Below are 19,629 nucleotides of genomic sequence, written 5' to 3'. Positions count from 1 at the left end.
CCATATAGCCAATGTTCATCAATGGTGGAACCTCACATGGGAACAATCGCCCCCCCCCCCCCAAAAAAAAATCTCAGGCTATGAACATGTTGTAAACGGAAAAGTTTAATATATTAAAATCGGAATAGGCAGTGAGGAGCAAAAGGTTCATAAATACACAAAAAATAAACACGGAACGTAACCTGTGCAAAAGGTGGGGGAGGGGATCCATGTCAGGAAAACGGAGATTGTCAGCCTCTTGTGGTCCATCAGCGTAATACTGTGCGGTATAGAAGTTGGATGTGCGGCGGCGGTACAGGTATGGCCTCCTTCGGGCTGTCACACCAGTGTTGCTGCTTAAACAGGACGTGACGTCACACTGTGCAAAATGTAGTTTGGTAAACAAAGACGTTCCCAAAAATCTAACACGAGCTCGTGACGGGGACCGATGTCCCCACGTGTATCGTAAACACGAGACGGAAGCGGTGACCTCAGAGGAGGACGCCTTAGTGTCTTCCATCACCTGTAAGTACCATGTGACTCCGCCATGTGTCCTGTCAGCACTTGGTCCTTCTCTGATGTAAAACACGTAACGACAACACAGATTCGCGGAGCAGGATGTCCTTCAGTTGTCCCAGTCCCAGTGTAGACACTTTAGCCCCGTTCACCTCTAAGATCTCATCTCCGACTCTCAGGAGGCCGGAATAAAGCTTGGCAGTGTTGACGTCGCTCATGTCCTGCACATATATACCTGCAGGGGGCGAAGCAGAGAAGCATAAGGACCTGCGCCATTTCAGCCATTACATAGAAGGGGGCGGCCATGCAAGCTGAAGCCAGATCAGATTTACTGATCAGAACTGAATTGTTCATTCTGTATTCATTGCTAATGGCCGTGCAATAAACCGCAAAACTGTGGAACCTTTAAAGGGCATCTGTCAGCAGTTCTGTCCCTATGGCACCGGCTGACCTGTTACATGTGCACTTGGCAGCTGAAGACATCTGTGTTAGTCCCATGTTCATATGTGTCCGCATTACTGAGATGTTTTATTATATGCAAATGAGCCTCTAGGAGCAACGGGGGCGTTACCATTACACCTAGAGGCTCAGCTCTCTGCACTTTGATTGACAGGGCCAGGTGTTAGGATGTTGTCACTGCTTGGCCCTTTCAATCAAAGTGCAGAGGGCTTAGTAGTTGCGGAGAGAGCAGAGCCTCTAGGTGTAATGGTAACGCCCCCGTTGCTCCTAGAGGCTCATTTGCATATATTAAAACATAATTTTTCTCAGCAATGCGGACACAGATGAACATGGGACCAACACAGATGCCTTCAGCTGCCAAGTGCACATGTAACAGGTGCACAGGTACAGAACTGCTGACAGATGCCCTTTAACAATGCTTGATGTCTAGACATTTAGGGTGCGGTCACATGTTCAGGGTTTTTGATGCAGTTTTTTTAAGCCAAAATTAGAAGTTGATCAAAAAAGGAGAGAAATTGGTTTTGGGATTTGCGTCCCCACCTATCCCTTGGTTGAACTTGATGGACTTATGTCTTTTTTTCAACCGTATTAATTATGTAACCTGAACATGTGGCCGTATCCTTATTACGATTGCTCTGTGGTTTGCGTTGCCACGGAGAGACCTTCCAGCCGCGGCACAGACGGTGTCGCCGTACCCGCATGAGGTTTGTCTTTTACCTACCTGAGTCTGGCCTCCCATTACCAGAAGAAATACTGAACCCGAAACCTCCCTTTTCAAGACAATGCAATTCCAAAAGGCGAGTACCATCTGGGTAAACCTCCGCCACCTTCCCTAAAGCACGAGCCATGCCAGGAGATCCAATGTCTTCTACGCTGAGTGCACGCCTGCAGATACGAGAAAAATGTAAGATGTAACAGTCTTAGATACAACCACTCCACTTCAGATCAGCACTGATAGGGGTGGTCTCATCAGAGATAACCATCAGAATGCAACCTCTACGCAATCTACGGTGAGCTCCGGGCACCCAAACAGCTGATTTTGCCAATGGAAGGTGCAGCCTGCCACACATATCCCCTACAGCAGGGATCAGCATCCTCCGGCACTCCAGCTATCCTGAAACTACAACTCCCAGAATCCTCCTTTTACTTCTTTGCGAGTTACAAGAACAGGCGAGCAAGTGTGCATGCTGGGAGTTGTAGTTTCACAACAGCTGGAGTGCCAAAGGTTGCTCAACAGGTGGCAGGAAAATGCAGTATTACATGGGGGCACTTCAGATGAATGGTAATACAAAGAGCAGCTTTCCATTCGGGTAGGGACACATAATAGCATGGCTGCACCATTGGATTTGTAATGACTTATGAGAAGGTTAGCGCACGCTACACTACAAGATCAGTTTAGCTATATTCTCCTATCATTTACAACTTTAGATCATACTGGTACATTGCTTACTGCTTTCTATGATTGGAAAGTGCCACAAAATAACCTAGCAGGCTCACAGTTTGCAGATCCCATCTGAGCACAGCTGTCCGGTATGAGGGTCCGTTCTTGCCTTGCTGCGGTATATCGGTAACATACCTTGGAGCGGTGTTGGCTTCTCCTGTAATGTAGGCAGCAGAGCGGTCTGACTTCCCCAACAAGTTCTGGACAGAGGATGCTCTTCTTGGTAGGTTAAATGGTGACATCTGGTGGTGAATTAAGAGTACTACACATTAGAATAACAGCAGCAAAACTATTCTACACCCAGTTTCTAATAATTGACATTATTTAACCTATTAAACGTAACTCATAGATTTATATGATGTAATAAGACTTTAATGTTCCAGTAAGGCCATGAGTTTACCTGAACTCAGAGGATATATGATATATTATCTCTATACATTATACCAACTCATTATTTACACTGGTATAAATAATCACCAATTTTATTAACCAGTTAAAGGCGTTATTCCATAAGCAATGTAAAAAAATAAAAGTCATACATAATCTATTAGATGACGACCTCTTTCTGAGGGCTCATGCACACGACCGTTGTTTGGGTACGCATCCGAGATGCATTTTTGGGGGCTGGGATGCGGACCCATTCATTTCAATAGGGCTGCAAAAGATGCGGACAGCACTCCGCGGGCTGTCCACATCCGTTGCTCCATTCCATGGCCCCGCAAAAAGGACAAGAATAGGGATTTCTATGATGGGCCGTCCGTTCCGTTTTTCAAATTGTGGATCACACACAGCTTGGCGCGGTCATGTGCATGAGCCCTAACAAAGATAGAATCAGCCCTTTATCTCTCATCGATCCATAGATCTCATTATTCATTGCTCCTGCTAGATTTATTTCAATTAGGGGGTGTGTCCTTTCTGAGTGGGTGTGTCCTTTCTGCTGCATCTGGTGGCAACTGAAGGATGGAATGAGCATGTGAGCAGGACAGAGAAATAAGAAAGAAAAAAAAGCAAACAGCATGGCGCTATACAGATAGATTTCATTGTATGACAAAGTAGCTATAAAACATTTTTAATTACTTGCCATTTCAAAACTATTCAGATCCAGGTGCTGGCTTGAAACCTGTAGAATATTTTTTATGGGACAACCCCTTTAAGTTCACATCAGTCTGGACAATCCTCTTTGTTAAATACATCAGAAGAAAGTGTTGTCCCCCTGTCCTCGCCCTCTATTTGCTACACTGTATCTGAGTGATATAGCAAACTCTCAGCAGAAATAGTTCTGTCTATACAGCCTTGGGTGTAACCAAAAATATTTCTATTCACTGACAGCAAGCAGATCTTGAAATTGGCAAATAAATTAATCGAGAGAGTTGCGTCTTCGTTTCTTCAGGGCAATTAACAAAGTGAAGCCCGGTAGTCAGCAGAGACAGTGGTCGGACGGCAGTCTGTGTTTCCACTAGTTAATGTAATTAGGAAGGAAGGGTGTACGGTATAATGTAATGCCATGCTGAAGCAATTAGAGCGGCGAGTATGTGCGCTGTCAGTCCTGTCCCTGCAGGCTCTGCTGATCTGCACGGTTTCACCTGGCGCCTGCACACACTTGCAGGATGCCCACGGGGCTTTATTTTAATGGTGAAACTCCAGTCAGTGTCAGGGGTGACGAGGATGGAGCTTGCAGGAACATCATTTAAGAAAGAGAAAATCTGGAAGATCGGGAGGCATTAATGAGTTATATTCCTGGCTAAGCACATAGCGATGGAAAAAAGCTGAACAAGTCAATTGCAAACAATGAAGTAAAGTTTTGGGTAATAAAAAAAAAATCTTCAAAACCTAAAGGGGTTGTCTGTGGTCAGAGCTGAACCTGGACATATCCCCTTACGGATCCAGGCAGCCCCTCTGAGATGAGTATTTCATGCTCCGATGCTCTCTCTTGCCCTGCGCTGAATCCCACAGGGTAAGGGCTTTTTCATTAGATCCGATGATGTACCGGGTCTCTGCTAGGCAGAGGCTCCCACCTAGCAGTGTTCCCGGTGACGTCACTGGCACTAGTTGGCAGGCTTTAGCACTGCCCTAGCCTGTAAAACAGCTAGGGCAGCACTAAAGCCCGCCCATTAGTGCCAGTGATGTCACTGGGAACACTGCTAGGCGGGAGCCTCCACCTAGCAGTGTAAAAAACAAAAAAGCCCTTGTCCTGCGAGATTCAGCACAGGGCAAGGGAGAGCATGAAATGTTCCGATGCTCATCTCAGAGGGGCTGAATGGGGGAAGAAGGGGATGTGTGCCTTTTAAATGAGTTATTTAGTCTTTGAGTAAATACAGTATCATTATGATATCCTTTCTGTTTTGATTTTTCGACATTCCAAGATCTCTTTTTGTCACCATTGAAAAGGAACAGTGGGGCAGATCTACTAATCCTGTATGTAGATGGTGTAGGCTTAGGCCTTATTCACACGTCTGTTGTTTCTTTCCTGATCTGTTCCGTTTTTTGCGGAACAGATCTGGACCAGATCTGGACCCATTCATTTTCAATGGGTCCTGAAAAAAATCAGACATTGAGCTGTCCGTTTTTTTTCAGGACCCATTGAAAATGAATGGGTCCAGATCTGTTCCGCAAAAAACGGAACAGATCAGGAAAGAAACAACGGACGTGTGAATGGACCCTTAGACCACAGGGGCTCAGGCTGGATGATAAACGTGCAGGGATAGCTCTACACCAACTATTGATCGGCTTAGGCCTCATGAACATGACCACAGCCGTTCTGCAGTGTGCAAAACACGGAACCACAAAACACAGATGACGTCCGTATTGTGTCCGTTTTTTTTGTGTGGATCCATTGACTTCAATGGGTCTCTGGTCCGTGTTTTGCGGCCAAGAATAGGACATGTTTTGTCTTTTGGCAGAACGGACACACAGATGCATGTTTGCAGAGTAGACCCATGGAAAGGAATTGGTCTGTGTGCAATCTGCAAAAACCGTGGATCGGACACGGATACAAAATATGGTCGTGTCCTTAGTTGGTGAGCCTTTACTGTGAAGTCATGCCACTTTTCCAGGAACCATAGGGTGAGTGCGTCAGGACCATGTGTCATCAGACCCCCCTGTAAATTGGAGGCTCACCTGTATAGGTTGTGCTCGATTAGGCACAACCCTAATGTATGTTTATCAGGATCGCAAAAGTTGTATGGAATGCAGCCACAGTCACATGAGCTTCAAGGACAGGTGCCCAATCTTCCAAGGAGATAAGGAGAGCTGAGAATGGTGGACCGCCAGGCGCAAAAGGACCACATCAACTGTCCTAGATCAATGGATTATTTTTATTCCGAAAAACAATGCTTTTTGGAGATATAATTCTCCTTCTTCAGATTTACATCCTGTGATAAATCTCCAGTGCTCCATAAGGGTAAAAATCAAGGAACATCTTATAGCATGTTTCAGGCTAGTCTTGGTCCTTACTCAAAGCAAATCAAAGCCTAATCAGGCGAAGGCTATTCCTTCTCACCTCCATCTCTAATACACATGCACACTCGGCTCCGCTCCGCTGTGTTTGCATGTGTTTTAAATGGAGAATTTAGAGCAAGCCACTGCCAGACCCTTCTAGTAGTGGCTTTTGTCCCTTAGACTGGTTTTTAAAGGGGTTTCAGGGTTTTGGGTGCTTTTTTTGCTGACTCTTTTTGCTTAATTTTTTATTTTTTTGGCATCTTTTCTGTCTAGTGTTTTTCCCTCATTGTCTGTCATTTTGTTCCTATAGACCTCCATTTATTTTTATTTTTTGCTGTTTAAAAAATAAAAATGCATGTGCGATATGTGTTGGTGTTTTGCAATGGTGTTTTTTGCATGGAGTTATTTTACCAGTGCTTTTTTCCCCATACAGCTCTACAGAGGAAGTGACATTACAGATAAGCACATACTTTTCTCTTGTAAGCATGGTAAGCCATGCATACGAAAAGCCACACTAAGGGTACTTTCACACTTGGGGCAGGCAATTCCATCACCGGAACTGCCTGCCGGATCCGGCAATCCGGACGCAAACGGATGGCATTTGTCAGACGGATCCGGATCCGTCTGAAAAATGCATTGAAATACCGGATCCGTCTCTCCGGTGTCATCCGGAAAAACGGATCCGGTATAAATTTTTGCATTTTTAAAGGTCTGCGCATGCGTTTTGCCGGAACACTTAATACACTTCAATGTAAATTAATGCCAGATATGGTATTCTGGCAAGTGTTCAGTATTTTTGGCCGGAGAGAAAACTGCAGCATGCTGAGGTATTTTCTCCATCCAAAAAACGTAAGAGGGACTGAACTGATGCATCCTGAACGGATTGCTCTCCATTCAGAATGCATGGGGATATGCCTGATCAGTTCTTTTCCGGTATTGAGCTCCTGTGACGGAACTCAATACCGGAAAACAAAAACGCTAGAGTGAAAGTACCCTAAAGCTAAAGCTACGATGCATTCGGAAAGTCTTCAGAACCTTTCACTTCTTTTATATTACCGTATGTTATGTTGTAGCCTCATACTAAAGTAGAAAATAATAACCCCATAATGAAAAAGTGAAAACAGAATGTTCAAAATCTTTGCTAATTTATTGAAAAGGAATGAGTAAAATCTTGCATTGACATAAGTATTCAGACCCTTTATCCAGGATTTAGTTGAAGCACCTTTGACGGTGATTACAGCCTCCAGTCTTAGGTGTGATGCCACAAGGTTTGCACACCTGGATTTGGGGAATACAGTGAGGAACAGAAGTATTTGAACACCCTGCAATTTTGCAAGTTCTCGCACTTAGAAATCATGGAGGGGTCTGAAATTCACATTGTAGGTGCATTCCTACTCTGAGAGGCAGAATAAAAAAAAAAAAATCAGGAAAACCCATTGTATGATTTTTAAAGAATGTATTTGTCTTGCACTGCTGAACATAAGTATTTGAACACCTGAGAAAATCAGTGTTAATATTTGGTACAGAAGCCTTTGTTTGCAATTACAGACGTTTCCTGTAGTTCTTGACCAGGTTTGCACACACTGCAACAGGGATTTTGGCCCACTCCTCCACACAGATCTCCTCTAGATCTGTCAGGTTTCGGCTCTGTCACTGAGCAACACAGAGTTTCATCTCCCTCCAAAGATGTTCTATTAGATTTAGGTCTGGAGACTGGCTAGGCCACTCCAGAACCTTGATATGCTTCTTACGGAGCCACTCCTTGGTTATCCTCGCTGTGTGCTTCGGGTCGTTGTCATGTTGGAAGACCCAGCCATGACCCATCTTCAATGCTCTGCCTGAGGGAAGGAGGTTGTTGCTCAAAATCTCACAATAAATGGCTCCATTCATCCTCTCCTTAATACAGTGCAGACATCCTGTCCTCTTCGCAGAAAAGCACCCCCAAAGCATGATGTTACCACCTCATGCTTCACAGTAGGGAAGGTGTTTCTGGGATGCAACTCATCCTTCTTTTTCCTCCAAACACGACGAGTGAAGTTTAGACCAAAATGTTCTACTTTGGTCTCATCTGACCACATGACTTTCTGCCATGCCTCCTCTGGATCATCCAGATGGTCATTGGCAAACTTCAGACGGGCCTGGACATGTGATGACTTGAGCAGGGGAACCTTCCGTGCAATGCATGATTTGAAACCATGGCGGCGTAGTGTTGGAGGCTACCGACAGTGACCTTTGAAACTATGGTCCCAGCTCTCTTCATGTCATTGACCACCTCCTCCCTTGTAGTTCTGGGCTGATTCTTCACCTTTCTTATCATCAGTGATACCCCACGAGGTGAGATCTTGCATGGAGCCCCAGTCCGATGGAGACTGACAGTCGTCTTTAGCTCTTTCATTTTCTAACAATTGCTCCAACAGTTGATCTATTTTCACCAAGCTGCTTGGCAATTGCCCCGTAGCCCTTTCCAGCCTTGTGGAGGTCCACAATTCTGTCTCTGGTGTCTTTTGACAGCTCTTTGGTCTTGCCCATGGTAGTAGTTGGCGTCTGACTGACTGTGGCGGACCGGTGTCTTTAAAGAGCTCAGACAGGTGCTATTAAGTTAGATTAATGAGTGGAGTAGAGGTGGACTTTTTAAAAGGCACAGTAACAGGTCTTTGAGAGCCAGAATTCTTGCTGTTTCTCAGGTGTTTAAATACTTATGTTCAGCTTTGAGAGCCAGAATTCTTGCTGTTTCTCAGGTGTTCAAATACTTATGTTCAGCAGTGCAAGACAAATTAATTCTTTAAAAATCATACAATGTGATTTCCTTAATTTTTATTTTTTTATTCTGTCTCTCAGAGTGGGAATGCACCTACAATGTGAATTTCAGACCCCTCCATGATTTCTAAGTGGGAGTGTTCAAATACTTCTGTTCCTCACTGTATCTGCCATTGTCAGGTTTGATGGAGACCGTAGGTGGACAGCCATATCGAGGTCTCTCCAGAGATGTTCAACTGGGTTCAAGTCAGGGCTCTGGCTCGACCACTCAAGGACATTCACAGAGTTGTCCCTAAGCCACTTGTGTTGTCTTGGCTGTGTGCTTAAGGTCATCGTCTTGTTGGAAGGTGAATCTTCAGCCCAGTCTGAGGTCCGGAGCACTCCATCAGGTTTTCATTAAGAATATCTCTGTACTTTGCTCCGTTCAGCTTTTCCTCAACCCTGACCGGTCTCCCTGTCCCAGCCACATCACTGCTATTTTTCCGTTCTTCTGATCCATCAGAACAGAAAAATAAAGAAAAAAATCCAGTGCATCCGTTATGCACATTTGACATTTGTTTCAGCCATTTCTGTCTTAGATTCATTTTTTCAGACGGAAAAAAAGTCCTGCATGCAATACTTTTTTTTTTTCATCTAAAAAAATCGGATCTCAGATGAGAATGGCTCAAATGGACACCAAATGTTCATAACGGATGCACTGGATCTGTGTTTTTCTTTATTTTTCTGTTCTTCTGACAGATCAGAAGAATGGAAAAAATAACGGCGAAGAGGCTTCTTTATGGCCACTTGCCATAAAGCCCAGATTGGTAGAGTGCTGCAATGATGGTTCTGAAAGTTTCTCCCATCTGCAACCAGGATCTGAGGAGCTCAGCCAGAGTGACCACTGGGTTCTTGGTCAGCTCTCTTACTAAGGCCATTTCCCCACAATTACTTAGTTTGAAGGGAGACCTGATTGTTCCACACTTCTTCCATTTAAGAATTATAGAGACCACTGTACTCTTGGGAACCTTCTGTGCAGCAGAAATGTTTTTGTACCTTCTCCAGATCTGTGCCTCCACATAATCCTGTCTCTGATTTCTACAGGCAGTTCTATTGTCCTCATGGCTTGGTTTTTACTCTAAAGTGCATTTTCAGTCGTGAAACCTTATTTAGATAGGGGTGTGTCTTTCTAAGGCTACTTTCACACTAGCGTTCTGCTGTCCGCTCGTGAGCTCCGTTTGAAGGGGCTCACGAGCGGAGCAGAACGCTTCCGTCCAGCCCTGATGCAGTCTGAATGGATGCGGATCCGCTCAGACTGCATCAGTCTGGCGGCGTTCAGCCTCCGCTCCGCTCGCCTCCGCACGGCCAGGCGGACAGCTGAACGCTGCTTGCAGCGTTCGGGTGTCCGCCTGGCCGTGCGGAGGCGAGCGGATCCGTCCACACTTACAATGTAAGTCAATGGGGACGGATCCGCTTGAAGATGACACAATGTGGCTCAATCTTCAAGCGGATCCGTTCCCCATTGACTTTCAATGTAAAGTCTGAACGGATCCGCTCAGGCTACTTTCACACTTAGAAAATTTTCTAAGTTTTAATGCAGACGGATCCGTTCTGAACGGATGCGAACGTCTGCATTATCGGAGCGGATCCGTCTGATGAAACATCAGACGGATCCGCTCCGAACGCTAGTGTGAAAGTAGCCTAAATCATGTCCAATCAAATAATTTTACCACACGTGGACTCCAGTCAAGGTGCAGAAACATCTCAAAGATGATCTAGAGAAACGGGAGACCCCCAGAGCTAAATGTGATATATGTCATAGCAGAGGGTCTGAATATGTAGGTCTGTGCAAAATTTTAATTTTTCCTTTCTAATAAATTAGCAGAAATTTCTAAAATTCTGTTTTCACTTTCTCAAGGGTATTGAGTGCAGATTCATTGGAGAAAACTAGATTTTTATTTTTTATTTTAGCACAAGGAGCAACATAACAAAATGAAAACAGTTAAAGAATCTGAAGACTTTCCGAATGCATAGTATATGGGCAAAAATGCACAACGACGCTGATCGAGTCAGGCACTTTTTGAGGCTTTTTGGGGCAAAAGTGTGTGAAGGTATCAATTTGCCCAAAGCATTTATAACCTGGAAGAATCACAAGTCAATTTGCAAATCAAGAAAACTGCAATCAAATGAAACCAGGTGTGGACTGGCCAAAGACCCTACAGGGAAATTTCCCAGTGTGCCAATGCCAAGGGGGCTGCCTAAGCCCTCCTCATGGCCCCTGGGCAGGTACATAATGATCGGATGCTCTCAGCCTTAAAGGGGTTATCCGAGTTATGGGAAAAAAAATAAAACCTAACAAAATTAATCAGGATATACATATACATTAGTCAAGCTTGATTTTTTGAAAAAAAAACTATCTTTACACCTTTTCTAGGTTCTGTTATTGCTGTGTTTACATGCAGCAGTAACAACAATGACTCATCTCTCCCTCATGAATATTTGTGGGAGGGGTTGATCATCATGATGGCACTGTTTAGGGGAGGGGGGATCTGTGGATGGCACTGTTTAGGGGGGAGATCTGTGTGGATGGCACTGTTTAGGGGAGGGGGATCTGTGGTCTGTGGATGGCACTGTAGGGGGATCTGTGGATGGCACTGCCTGCCATCCACAGACCACAGATCCACCTACAGTGCCATCCACAGATCCCCCTCCCCGACGCTCACAGCAGCAGTACTAATCATTCACTTCATTTTTCTATGCAGAGCTATTTTATTATTATTTTGAAATCTATGAGTCTCTGACTCTTACTTTGCTGAGCTCCGGTAACAACAGCAGGCAGTGCAGGCAGCGTTCATTCACTGACGTCACGCGCCTGCTCCGCCTAGTGGGAGGAGCAGGCGCGTGACGTCAGTGACAGTGAGTGAGCGCCGCCCCCCGAACTGCCTGCTCTGCTATTACCGGAGTACAGAGGCAAGAATGCAAGTAAAGAGCTCACTACAGCTCCCTGTATATTCTAATCCCCAGGCAAGCGTCCCTGTCACCATGGGAACGCTTGGGGGTTAGAATATACCATCGGATTTGAGTTTTTTACGATCTCACTGAGCTCGAAAAACTCAGATCCGATGGTATATTCTAACCAGGCAAGCGTCCCCGTCACCATGGGAACGCCTGGGGGTTAGAATATTTTATACCATTGGATGGATCTTCTGACTGTCACTATGCTTGGCCAGCTCGGGGCCCCAACCAGTTCGGGGCCCCAAGCTATTGCTGGTTTTGCCTGACCTATTAGCCGAAGGGAGGAACTTTGAGGTAGCCGCGGCACAAGTGAGGATCGCGCATGCGCGATCAACTCACAGCCGCACGGACTGTAATCCAGAGAGGTGGGGGCGTGGCCAAGGCTGATGACGTTCCGTTTACATGGCTTAGTCACTCCAACAAGCAGAGAGCTCCATGTAAACGGAACGTCACAGCTGATGACGTGGGCGGTCACATGACTCTTTAGTGTAGCAGAGAAACGGCACAAGATAGGTACTGCAAGTTATTTAGGAAAACTAATGTATAGGGGAAATAAAGCCATAGAGAGAAATTAAGTTAACTCGGATAACCCCTTTAATTAATGCTGGAAGCATCAGGTACTTATACACCTGACTGGCGGCAGCAGGTCCCCTCCTGACTGGCTCCGCTTTCTGTCACTTTAGACCCTCTTACAACATGGTGCCACTTTTATTTTTATTTTACCAGGGTCACTTCCCAGTTCGCCCCTGAATAAAAAATATTACTCCCAACTCACAACGATGGTCAGGTAATACATGAGAAACCCAATTTTCTATGCATGGCCCTGGTCCCAAATCTCCTAGTCTCTGCGAAGAGTGGCTGACGCTCTTTAGGACTTGCCATGACTGTGTATCACGGGGGCTCTCATTTGTTTGAGTAGTCGCCTGCAGGGTCGTCGGGGTGATCTCTTGTAGGATTTGGTTCTGAAGAAGTCCATGTGATTGCCATTACAGCAGCAATGTATTGTCAGCCAGACTTCAGAATGGTAAATCTATATAGTCATGTAGTAATACAGGATGACTAGAAGTATGGGCAGATGAGCCCTTTAGAAATCTAGCATGGCTGGTTGACAACCTTCAAGGATCTGTAATGGCGGCCATATTGGTCAACCGGCTTTATTAGGATTTAGGTTTACAGAATACATTTTACGGTAATTCTAGGGCAGAATAATCTTATGATATAAACAGTATATATGGAAATTATACAGGGTGTGTAAACCCCAGACGTTTCCCTTAGGTTACATGTATGCCTGGCAATTGCATAACCACAACTGGACAGATCTCACGCACCTCCTTATAGTCATTGTAAACTACCCGGCCAGGAATGGGTTAACGCACTAGGTCAGATCAGATGATTAGCCCATCATTACCAGTGCAGAACAAGTGTCTCCGCTTTTTGTATATAGGATATATGCAGAGATAAGGCAGGTGTTGAAGGCAGATAAGGCCCCGAGGAGGTGTCACAAGAGGCACTCATCAGCCCCAGTGCATGCAGAACAAGCTGTGATTCATGTTTATTCAGCCAGGATGCTGCTCTACTCACCAGCTTCAGAGATTGCAATGATGGACTCTTCTTTATCGTACCCAGCTTTTCAGATGACTCATTCTCTCCATTTGCGGATGCGTGTCCCTTATGAAGCTCTGGAGGAGTTATCTGTTCCAAGCTAGAAGACTGAAACCGCTCCAACTTGGGTCTTGAAGTTAGGCCAATGCTGGAGAAAATTTTTCTCATTCCACTGCGGATGTCTCCTTTCTTAACCTCAGACTGAACTTTGCTGTGAAGACGATGACAAGAGGGTCATTCACCATGATCATCTATGGATGACTCCTTAAAGAGCATCTGTCAGCAGATTTGTACCTATGAAACTGGCTGACCTGTTACACTTGGCAGCTGAAGGCATCTGTGTTGGTCCCATGTTCATATGTGTCCGCATCGCTGAGCAAAATGATGTTTTAACCCCAATACGCCTTTTCACGGCGATCACTTGCAGCGGGCAGTGGGGGCTCGGCTCTCATATGAGAGCCATGCTCCTGCTCTAATGGCCCGGACCGGCAGGAGTGCCGATCCAGGCTGTTTAACAACTTACATGCTGCGGTCAATGGCACCCGCCGCATGTAAGTGGTGACAGAGGGAGCGGACTTCCTGTGTCTCCCATAGGCACCCCGCAAATGCAATTGCAAGGTGCTGATGTGTGTATAGGCAGGCTGGGACCTGGTGTAGGCCCAAACCTGCTTTGTGTGTTCTCCAGCATGCTGCGCCTCTCTGGCACAGCCTGCTGGTCAATGTCAGTATAGCACTGACATTTAAATGCAATGCCCTATAGCAGGGATGGCCAACCTGAGGCTCTCCAGCTGTTGCAAAACTACAACTCCCATCATGCCCAAACAGTCTACAGCTATCAGCCTACAGCAGGGCATGGTGGGAGTTGTAGTTTTACAACAGCTGGAGAGCCGCAGGTTGGCCATGCCTGCCCTATAGGAATAGTGCATCAAATTCTAGAAGCAATTAAAAGATTGCCTGTTATAGTCCCCTTGTGGGACTCTTACATGGTTAAAAAAGTAAAAAATCAAAAAATAAATCCAATTAAAAAATACGCTCTTCAATGAAAAAAATTGAAAAATTAAAATCTACCCCACGTTTGTTATTACAGCAAATATCAATAATATAATACCACTACACAAATATCATGTAAATTATCCCCTATGATGAATGCTGTAAAAAAAAACAACAAAGAATTCCAGAATTGCTCATTTATTCTTAGCACCACCAAAAAAAAAAAACGTAATAACAAGCAATCAAAGGTGTTATTTACCCCAAAATTATACCAATGAAAACTACAAGTCATCCTGCTAAAGTCAAGCCATCACACAACTCCATAGAAAGAAAAAAAAAAAAGTTATGGGTCTTGGGATGCGGCAATGCAAAAAGATTTTCTTCTTTTAAAAAAAAAAAAAAAAGGGGGGGGGGTTTATTGCACAAAAGTAGAAAAAACATAACGTAAAAAACTATATGTATTTGGTATCACTGTAATGATACTAACCCAGAGAATAAAGATATTATGGTATTTAAGCCAAAAAATGAACGCCGCAACTCAGTGGCAGTATTGGTGTTTTTTCCCATCTCCCTCCTAGAAAGAGTTAATAAAAGCTAATCCAAAAATTATAACTCTTGGAAGTCGACGGTGAAAAAAGGAAGAAAAATGCTTGGTCAGTAAGGCCCAAAACAGGCTGGTCACTAAGGGGTTAATATATGCAAGTCAGCCTGTAGGAGAAACTAGGGAGCTGCCATTACTCTTAGGCCCCTTTCACACGAGCGAGTATTCCGCGCGGATGCGATGCGGGAGGTGAACGCATTGCACCCGCACTGAATACTGACCCATTCATTTCTATGGGGCTGTGCACACGAGCGGTGATTTTCACGCATCACTTTTGCGTTGCGTGAAAATCGCAGCATGCTCCTCTTTGTGCGTTTTTCACGTAACGCAGGCCCCATAGAAATGAATGGGGTTGCGTGAAAATCGCAAGCATCCGCAAGCAAGTGCGGATGCGGTGCGATTTTCACGCACGGTTGCTAGGAGACGATCGGGATGGAGACCCGAACCTTATTATTTTCCCTTATAACATGGTTATAAGGGAAAATAATAGCATTCTGAATACAGAATGCATAGTAAAACAGGGCTGGAGGGGTTAAAAAAAAATAAAAAGTCATTTAACTCACCTTTATCCACTTGATCGCGTAGCCGGCATCTCCGTCTGACTCTTTTACTGTCTAGGACCTGTGGAGAGCATTAACTATAGTTTAAGGACCTGGGATGACGTCACTCCGGTCATCACATGGTACGTCACATGATCTTTTACCATGGTGATTCACCATGGTAAAAGATCATGTGACGTACCATGTGATGACCAGAGTGACGTCATCCCAGGTCCTTAAACTATAGTTAATGCTCTCCACAGGTCCTAGACAGTAAAAGAGTCAGACGGAGATGCCCGGCATCGCGAGCAAGTGGATTAAGGTGAGTTAAATGATTTTTAATTTTTTTTTAACCCCCTCCAGCCCTGTTTTACTTAGCATTCTGTATTCAGAATGCTATTATTTTCCCTTATAACCATGTTATAAGGGAAAATAATACTATTTACAGAACACCGATCCCAAGCCCGAACTTCTGTGAAGAAGTTCGGGTTTGGGTACCAAACACGCGCGATTTTTCTCACGCGAGTGCAAAACGCATTACAATGTTTTGCACTCGCGCGGAAAAATCGCGGGTGTTCCCGCAACGCACCCGGACATTTTTCCGCAACGCCCGTGTGAAAGAGGCCTTAGAGGCTGTGCTCTCTCTGCAACAGATCAGCCAGTTTCATAGTTACAAATCTGCCGACAGATACCCTCTAACCCCTTAGGCCTCTTTCACACGGGCGTTGCGGAAAAATGTCCGGGTGCGTTGCGGGAACACCCGCGATTTTTCCGCGCGAGTGCAAAACATTGTAATGCGTTTTGCACTCGCGTGAGAAAAATCGCGCGTGTTTGGTACCCAAACCCGAACTTCTTCACAGAAGTTCGGGCTTGGGATCGGTGTTCTGTAGATTGTATTATTTTCCCTTATAACATGGTTATAAGGGAAAATAATAGCATTCTGAATACAGAATGCTAAGTAAAACAGGGCTGGAGGGGGTTAAAAAAAAAAAAAAATCATTTAACTCACCTTAATCCACTTGCTCGCGATGCGGGCATCTCCGTCTGACTCTTTTACTGTCTAGGACCTGTGGAGAGCATTAACTATAGTTTAAGGACCTGGGATGACGTCACTCTGGTCATCACATGGTACGTCACATGATCTTTTACCATGGTGAATCACCATGGTAAAAGATCATGTGACGTACCATGTGATGACCGGAGTGACGTCATCCCAGGTCCTTAAACTATAGTTAATGCTCTCCACAGGTCCTATACAGTAAAAGAGTCAGACGGAGATGACGGGCATCGCGAGCAAGTGGATTAAGGTGAGTTAAATGATTTTTTTTTTTTTTTTAACCCCTCCAGCCCTGTTTTACTATGCATTCTGTATTCAGAATGCTATTATTTTCCCTTATAACCATGTTATAAGGGAAAATAATAAGGTTCGGGTCTCCATCCCGATCGTCTCCTAGCAACCGTGCGTGAAAATCGCACCGCATCCGCACTTGCTTGCGGATGCTTGCGATTTTCACGCAACCCCATTCATTTCTATGGGGCCTGCGTTACGTGAAAAACGCACAAAGAGGAGCATGCTGCGATTTTCACGCAACGCAAAAGTGATGCGTGAAAATCACCGCTCGTGTGCACAGCCCCATAGAAATGAATGGGTCAGTATTCAGTGCGGGTGCAATGCGTTCACCTCCCGCATCGCATCCGCGCGGAATACTCGCTCGTGTGAAAGGGGCCTTAGTGGTGACGTGCACATTTTTTCATCATCACTTTCCAAGAGCTATAACTTTTTGGTTTTTCCATCAATCTACCTGTATGACTGCTTATTTTTTACAAGACAAGTTATAGTTTTTAATGCACCATTTTGGGTACATATAATCATTGATTAAAGCCAGCAGTCTAGCGTAAAACCCCTTTGTTTACATCAGTAAAAAGGTGTATTGGTGGTCAGTTAAAGGGAGGATCATCCTATGAAGCCCCTTTAAGGAGTATAAGCGCAGCACTAAATAACCTGCACAGCAGCCACCAGGACAGGACATTTTTTCCGCACATTATTTTTAGTTACTTGCATTTGTTTCTTTGAAGCTTGGTAAAACCAATATGGCTGCCATTACAGCTTCAACATGGATTGTCAACTTCGTTTTCCCAGATTAATCTGTCTAGCTATGCAGTAATCCAGGAGTAGGACATGGATCACTAGATCATTTGAACTCTTCGGGGACATTAACACGTAAACGCTGCGGATTTGCCACCAGGGATATCGGTGAGGCAGATACACAGTGTTTTACAGTGGATCAGAATTTAAGAAATCTCATCCACACTGCAGAAAAATTCTCAGTGTAAATTGACCGCTACTTTAAAATATTGATGGCCTGTCCTCAGAATAGGTCATCAATATCTGATCAGTAGGGTCTGACAACCCACCCCCGCTGATCAGCTGTTTGAACAGGCCACCACGTTTCAGTGAACACTGCTGCCGCTCCCTAGGGTAGTGAACTCACGTACATCGGTCAGATGGCCTTAGTCCTATTCAAGTGAATGGACCTGGGCTGCAATACCAAGCGCAGCTGCTATTAAATCTATGATGCTCTTCTGGATAAGCTGTGAAAAGTCCACCTCATTCACCAGAGTGCCGCAGCCTCTTCATACAGCTGATTTGTTGGGCTCCCCCGATCAGATATTGATGACCTATCCTGAGGATAGGTCATCAATATTTTCCTCATAGAAACCCCTTTTAAAGAGGACCTTTCATCGGTCCAAACAATGTGAACTAAGTATCATGACATATACAGCGGCGCCCAGGGATCTCACTGCACTTACTATTATCCCTGGGCGCCGCTCCGTTCTCCCGTTATGTCCTCCGGTATGTTCGGGGACTTGGTTATAGTAGGCGGAGACTTAGGACTCTTGGTTATAGTAGGCGGAGTCTGCCCTTGTTCTCCTGGGCGTCTCCTTTTCCTAGGCTGCAGCGCTGGCCAATCGCAGCGCAGAGCTCACAGCCTGGGAGGTTTTTTCTCCCAGGCTGTGAGCTGTGCGCTGCGATTGGCCAGTGCTACAGCCTAGGAAAAGGAGACGCCCAGGAGAACAAGGGCAGACTCCGCCAGGGGCGTACACAGAAATCATTGGGCCCCATAGCAAGAATTTAGATTGGGCCCCCATGCCCGTTCCTAGTCCCTCCCACTATGCGCCCTGGCTCCTCTCACTACCCTCCCTAACTTCTCCCCTGCCCCATCTCGTGCAGCAGTACTCACGCTGGAACCCAACAGACCCATTATAGTGAATGGGATCCGGTAGGTTCCAGCAGTGTTCAGCATATATTGACAAAAATCTGGGGCATTACATGATGTAATACCACCCAACTTTCCTGCTGTCCAGCATGGCACATGCACATGAGAAAAGACATGAGAAAAGTTTGATGAAGTGAGTGTCCCCCTTCCCCCATCCTCTGTGTCATGCAGGACAGCTGGGATACAGTGACATTACTTGCTATCCTGCATAACACATGTGCAGAGACATGAATCTTTGGGAAAGCTGAGTGACCCCTCCCCCTGCCTTTCCATGTTCTTATTATCTGCTTTTATGCCTTGCAGGATAGCAGGAAATCTGAGTGACATTACATGATGTAATAGCACCCAGCTTTTCTGCTCTCCTGCATTGCACATGTGGAGAGACATGAGAAAGCTGAGTAACACAACCCTCATATCTTCTCATGCCTCTGCACTTGTGCCATGCAGGACATCAGGAAAGCTGAGTCACATTACATAATGTAGTGACACCCAGCTTCCCTCCTGTTCTGAATGGCATATGTGCAGAGGAATAGCCTGGGAAAGCTGAGTGACCTTGCCCCCTTCCACACACATACATCTCTGCACTGTCCTCACCTACAAGTCGTCACTTACTTCATTACTGGTTGTGGCAATCCAGAGGAATCAGGCGGGGGCGGAGCTAACAGGCAGGAGGCGGAGCTAGAAGGCGGGGCTAGCAGACGGGAGACAGTTAGGAAGATAGACAGGGGCGGGGACTCTCCTCCACTGCAGGGCCCCCCCTTCCTCACGGGCCCCATAGCAGCTGCGTGGTCTGCCTATATGGTAGGTACGCCACTGGACTCCGCCTACTATAACCAAGAGTCCTAAGTCTCCGCCTACTATAACCAAGTCCCCAAACATACCGGAGGGCATAAGGGGAGAACGGAGCGGCGCCCAGGGATAATAAGTGCAGTGAGATCCCTGGGCGCTGCTGTACAGATCATGATACTTAGTTCACAATGTTTGGAGCGATGAAAGGTCCTCTTTAAATCTGCAGCATGCCAATTTATGCTGAAG

The 19,629-nt window shown here is 45.5% G+C and overlaps 1 protein-coding gene across 1 annotated transcript in view; it reads right to left on the bottom strand.

The window, feature by feature from the left end:
* Positions 1 to 93: 93 nt before the first annotated feature.
* The window catches only part of KIAA1614 (KIAA1614 ortholog), a 37,677-nt gene continuing 18,141 nt past the window's right edge, over positions 94 to 19,629 (bottom strand). Inside the window, exons 7-11 of the mRNA XM_040407634.1 lie at positions 13,166 to 13,397; positions 2,531 to 2,637; positions 1,676 to 1,839; positions 454 to 730; positions 94 to 415 (exon numbers count right to left, since the gene is read on the bottom strand). Of these exons, the coding sequence (XP_040263568.1) occupies positions 537 to 730; positions 1,676 to 1,839; positions 2,531 to 2,637; positions 13,166 to 13,397 (697 nt within the window). The 3' untranslated portion in view covers positions 94 to 415; positions 454 to 536. The remainder of the gene's footprint in view (positions 416 to 453; positions 731 to 1,675; positions 1,840 to 2,530; positions 2,638 to 13,165; positions 13,398 to 19,629) is intronic.

The sequence above is a fragment of the Bufo bufo genome, chromosome 9 (assembly GCF_905171765.1).
Source record: "Bufo bufo chromosome 9, aBufBuf1.1, whole genome shotgun sequence".
NCBI lineage: Eukaryota > Metazoa > Chordata > Amphibia > Anura > Bufonidae > Bufo > Bufo bufo.
This window is presented reverse-complemented; position numbering and strand designations above follow the sequence as displayed.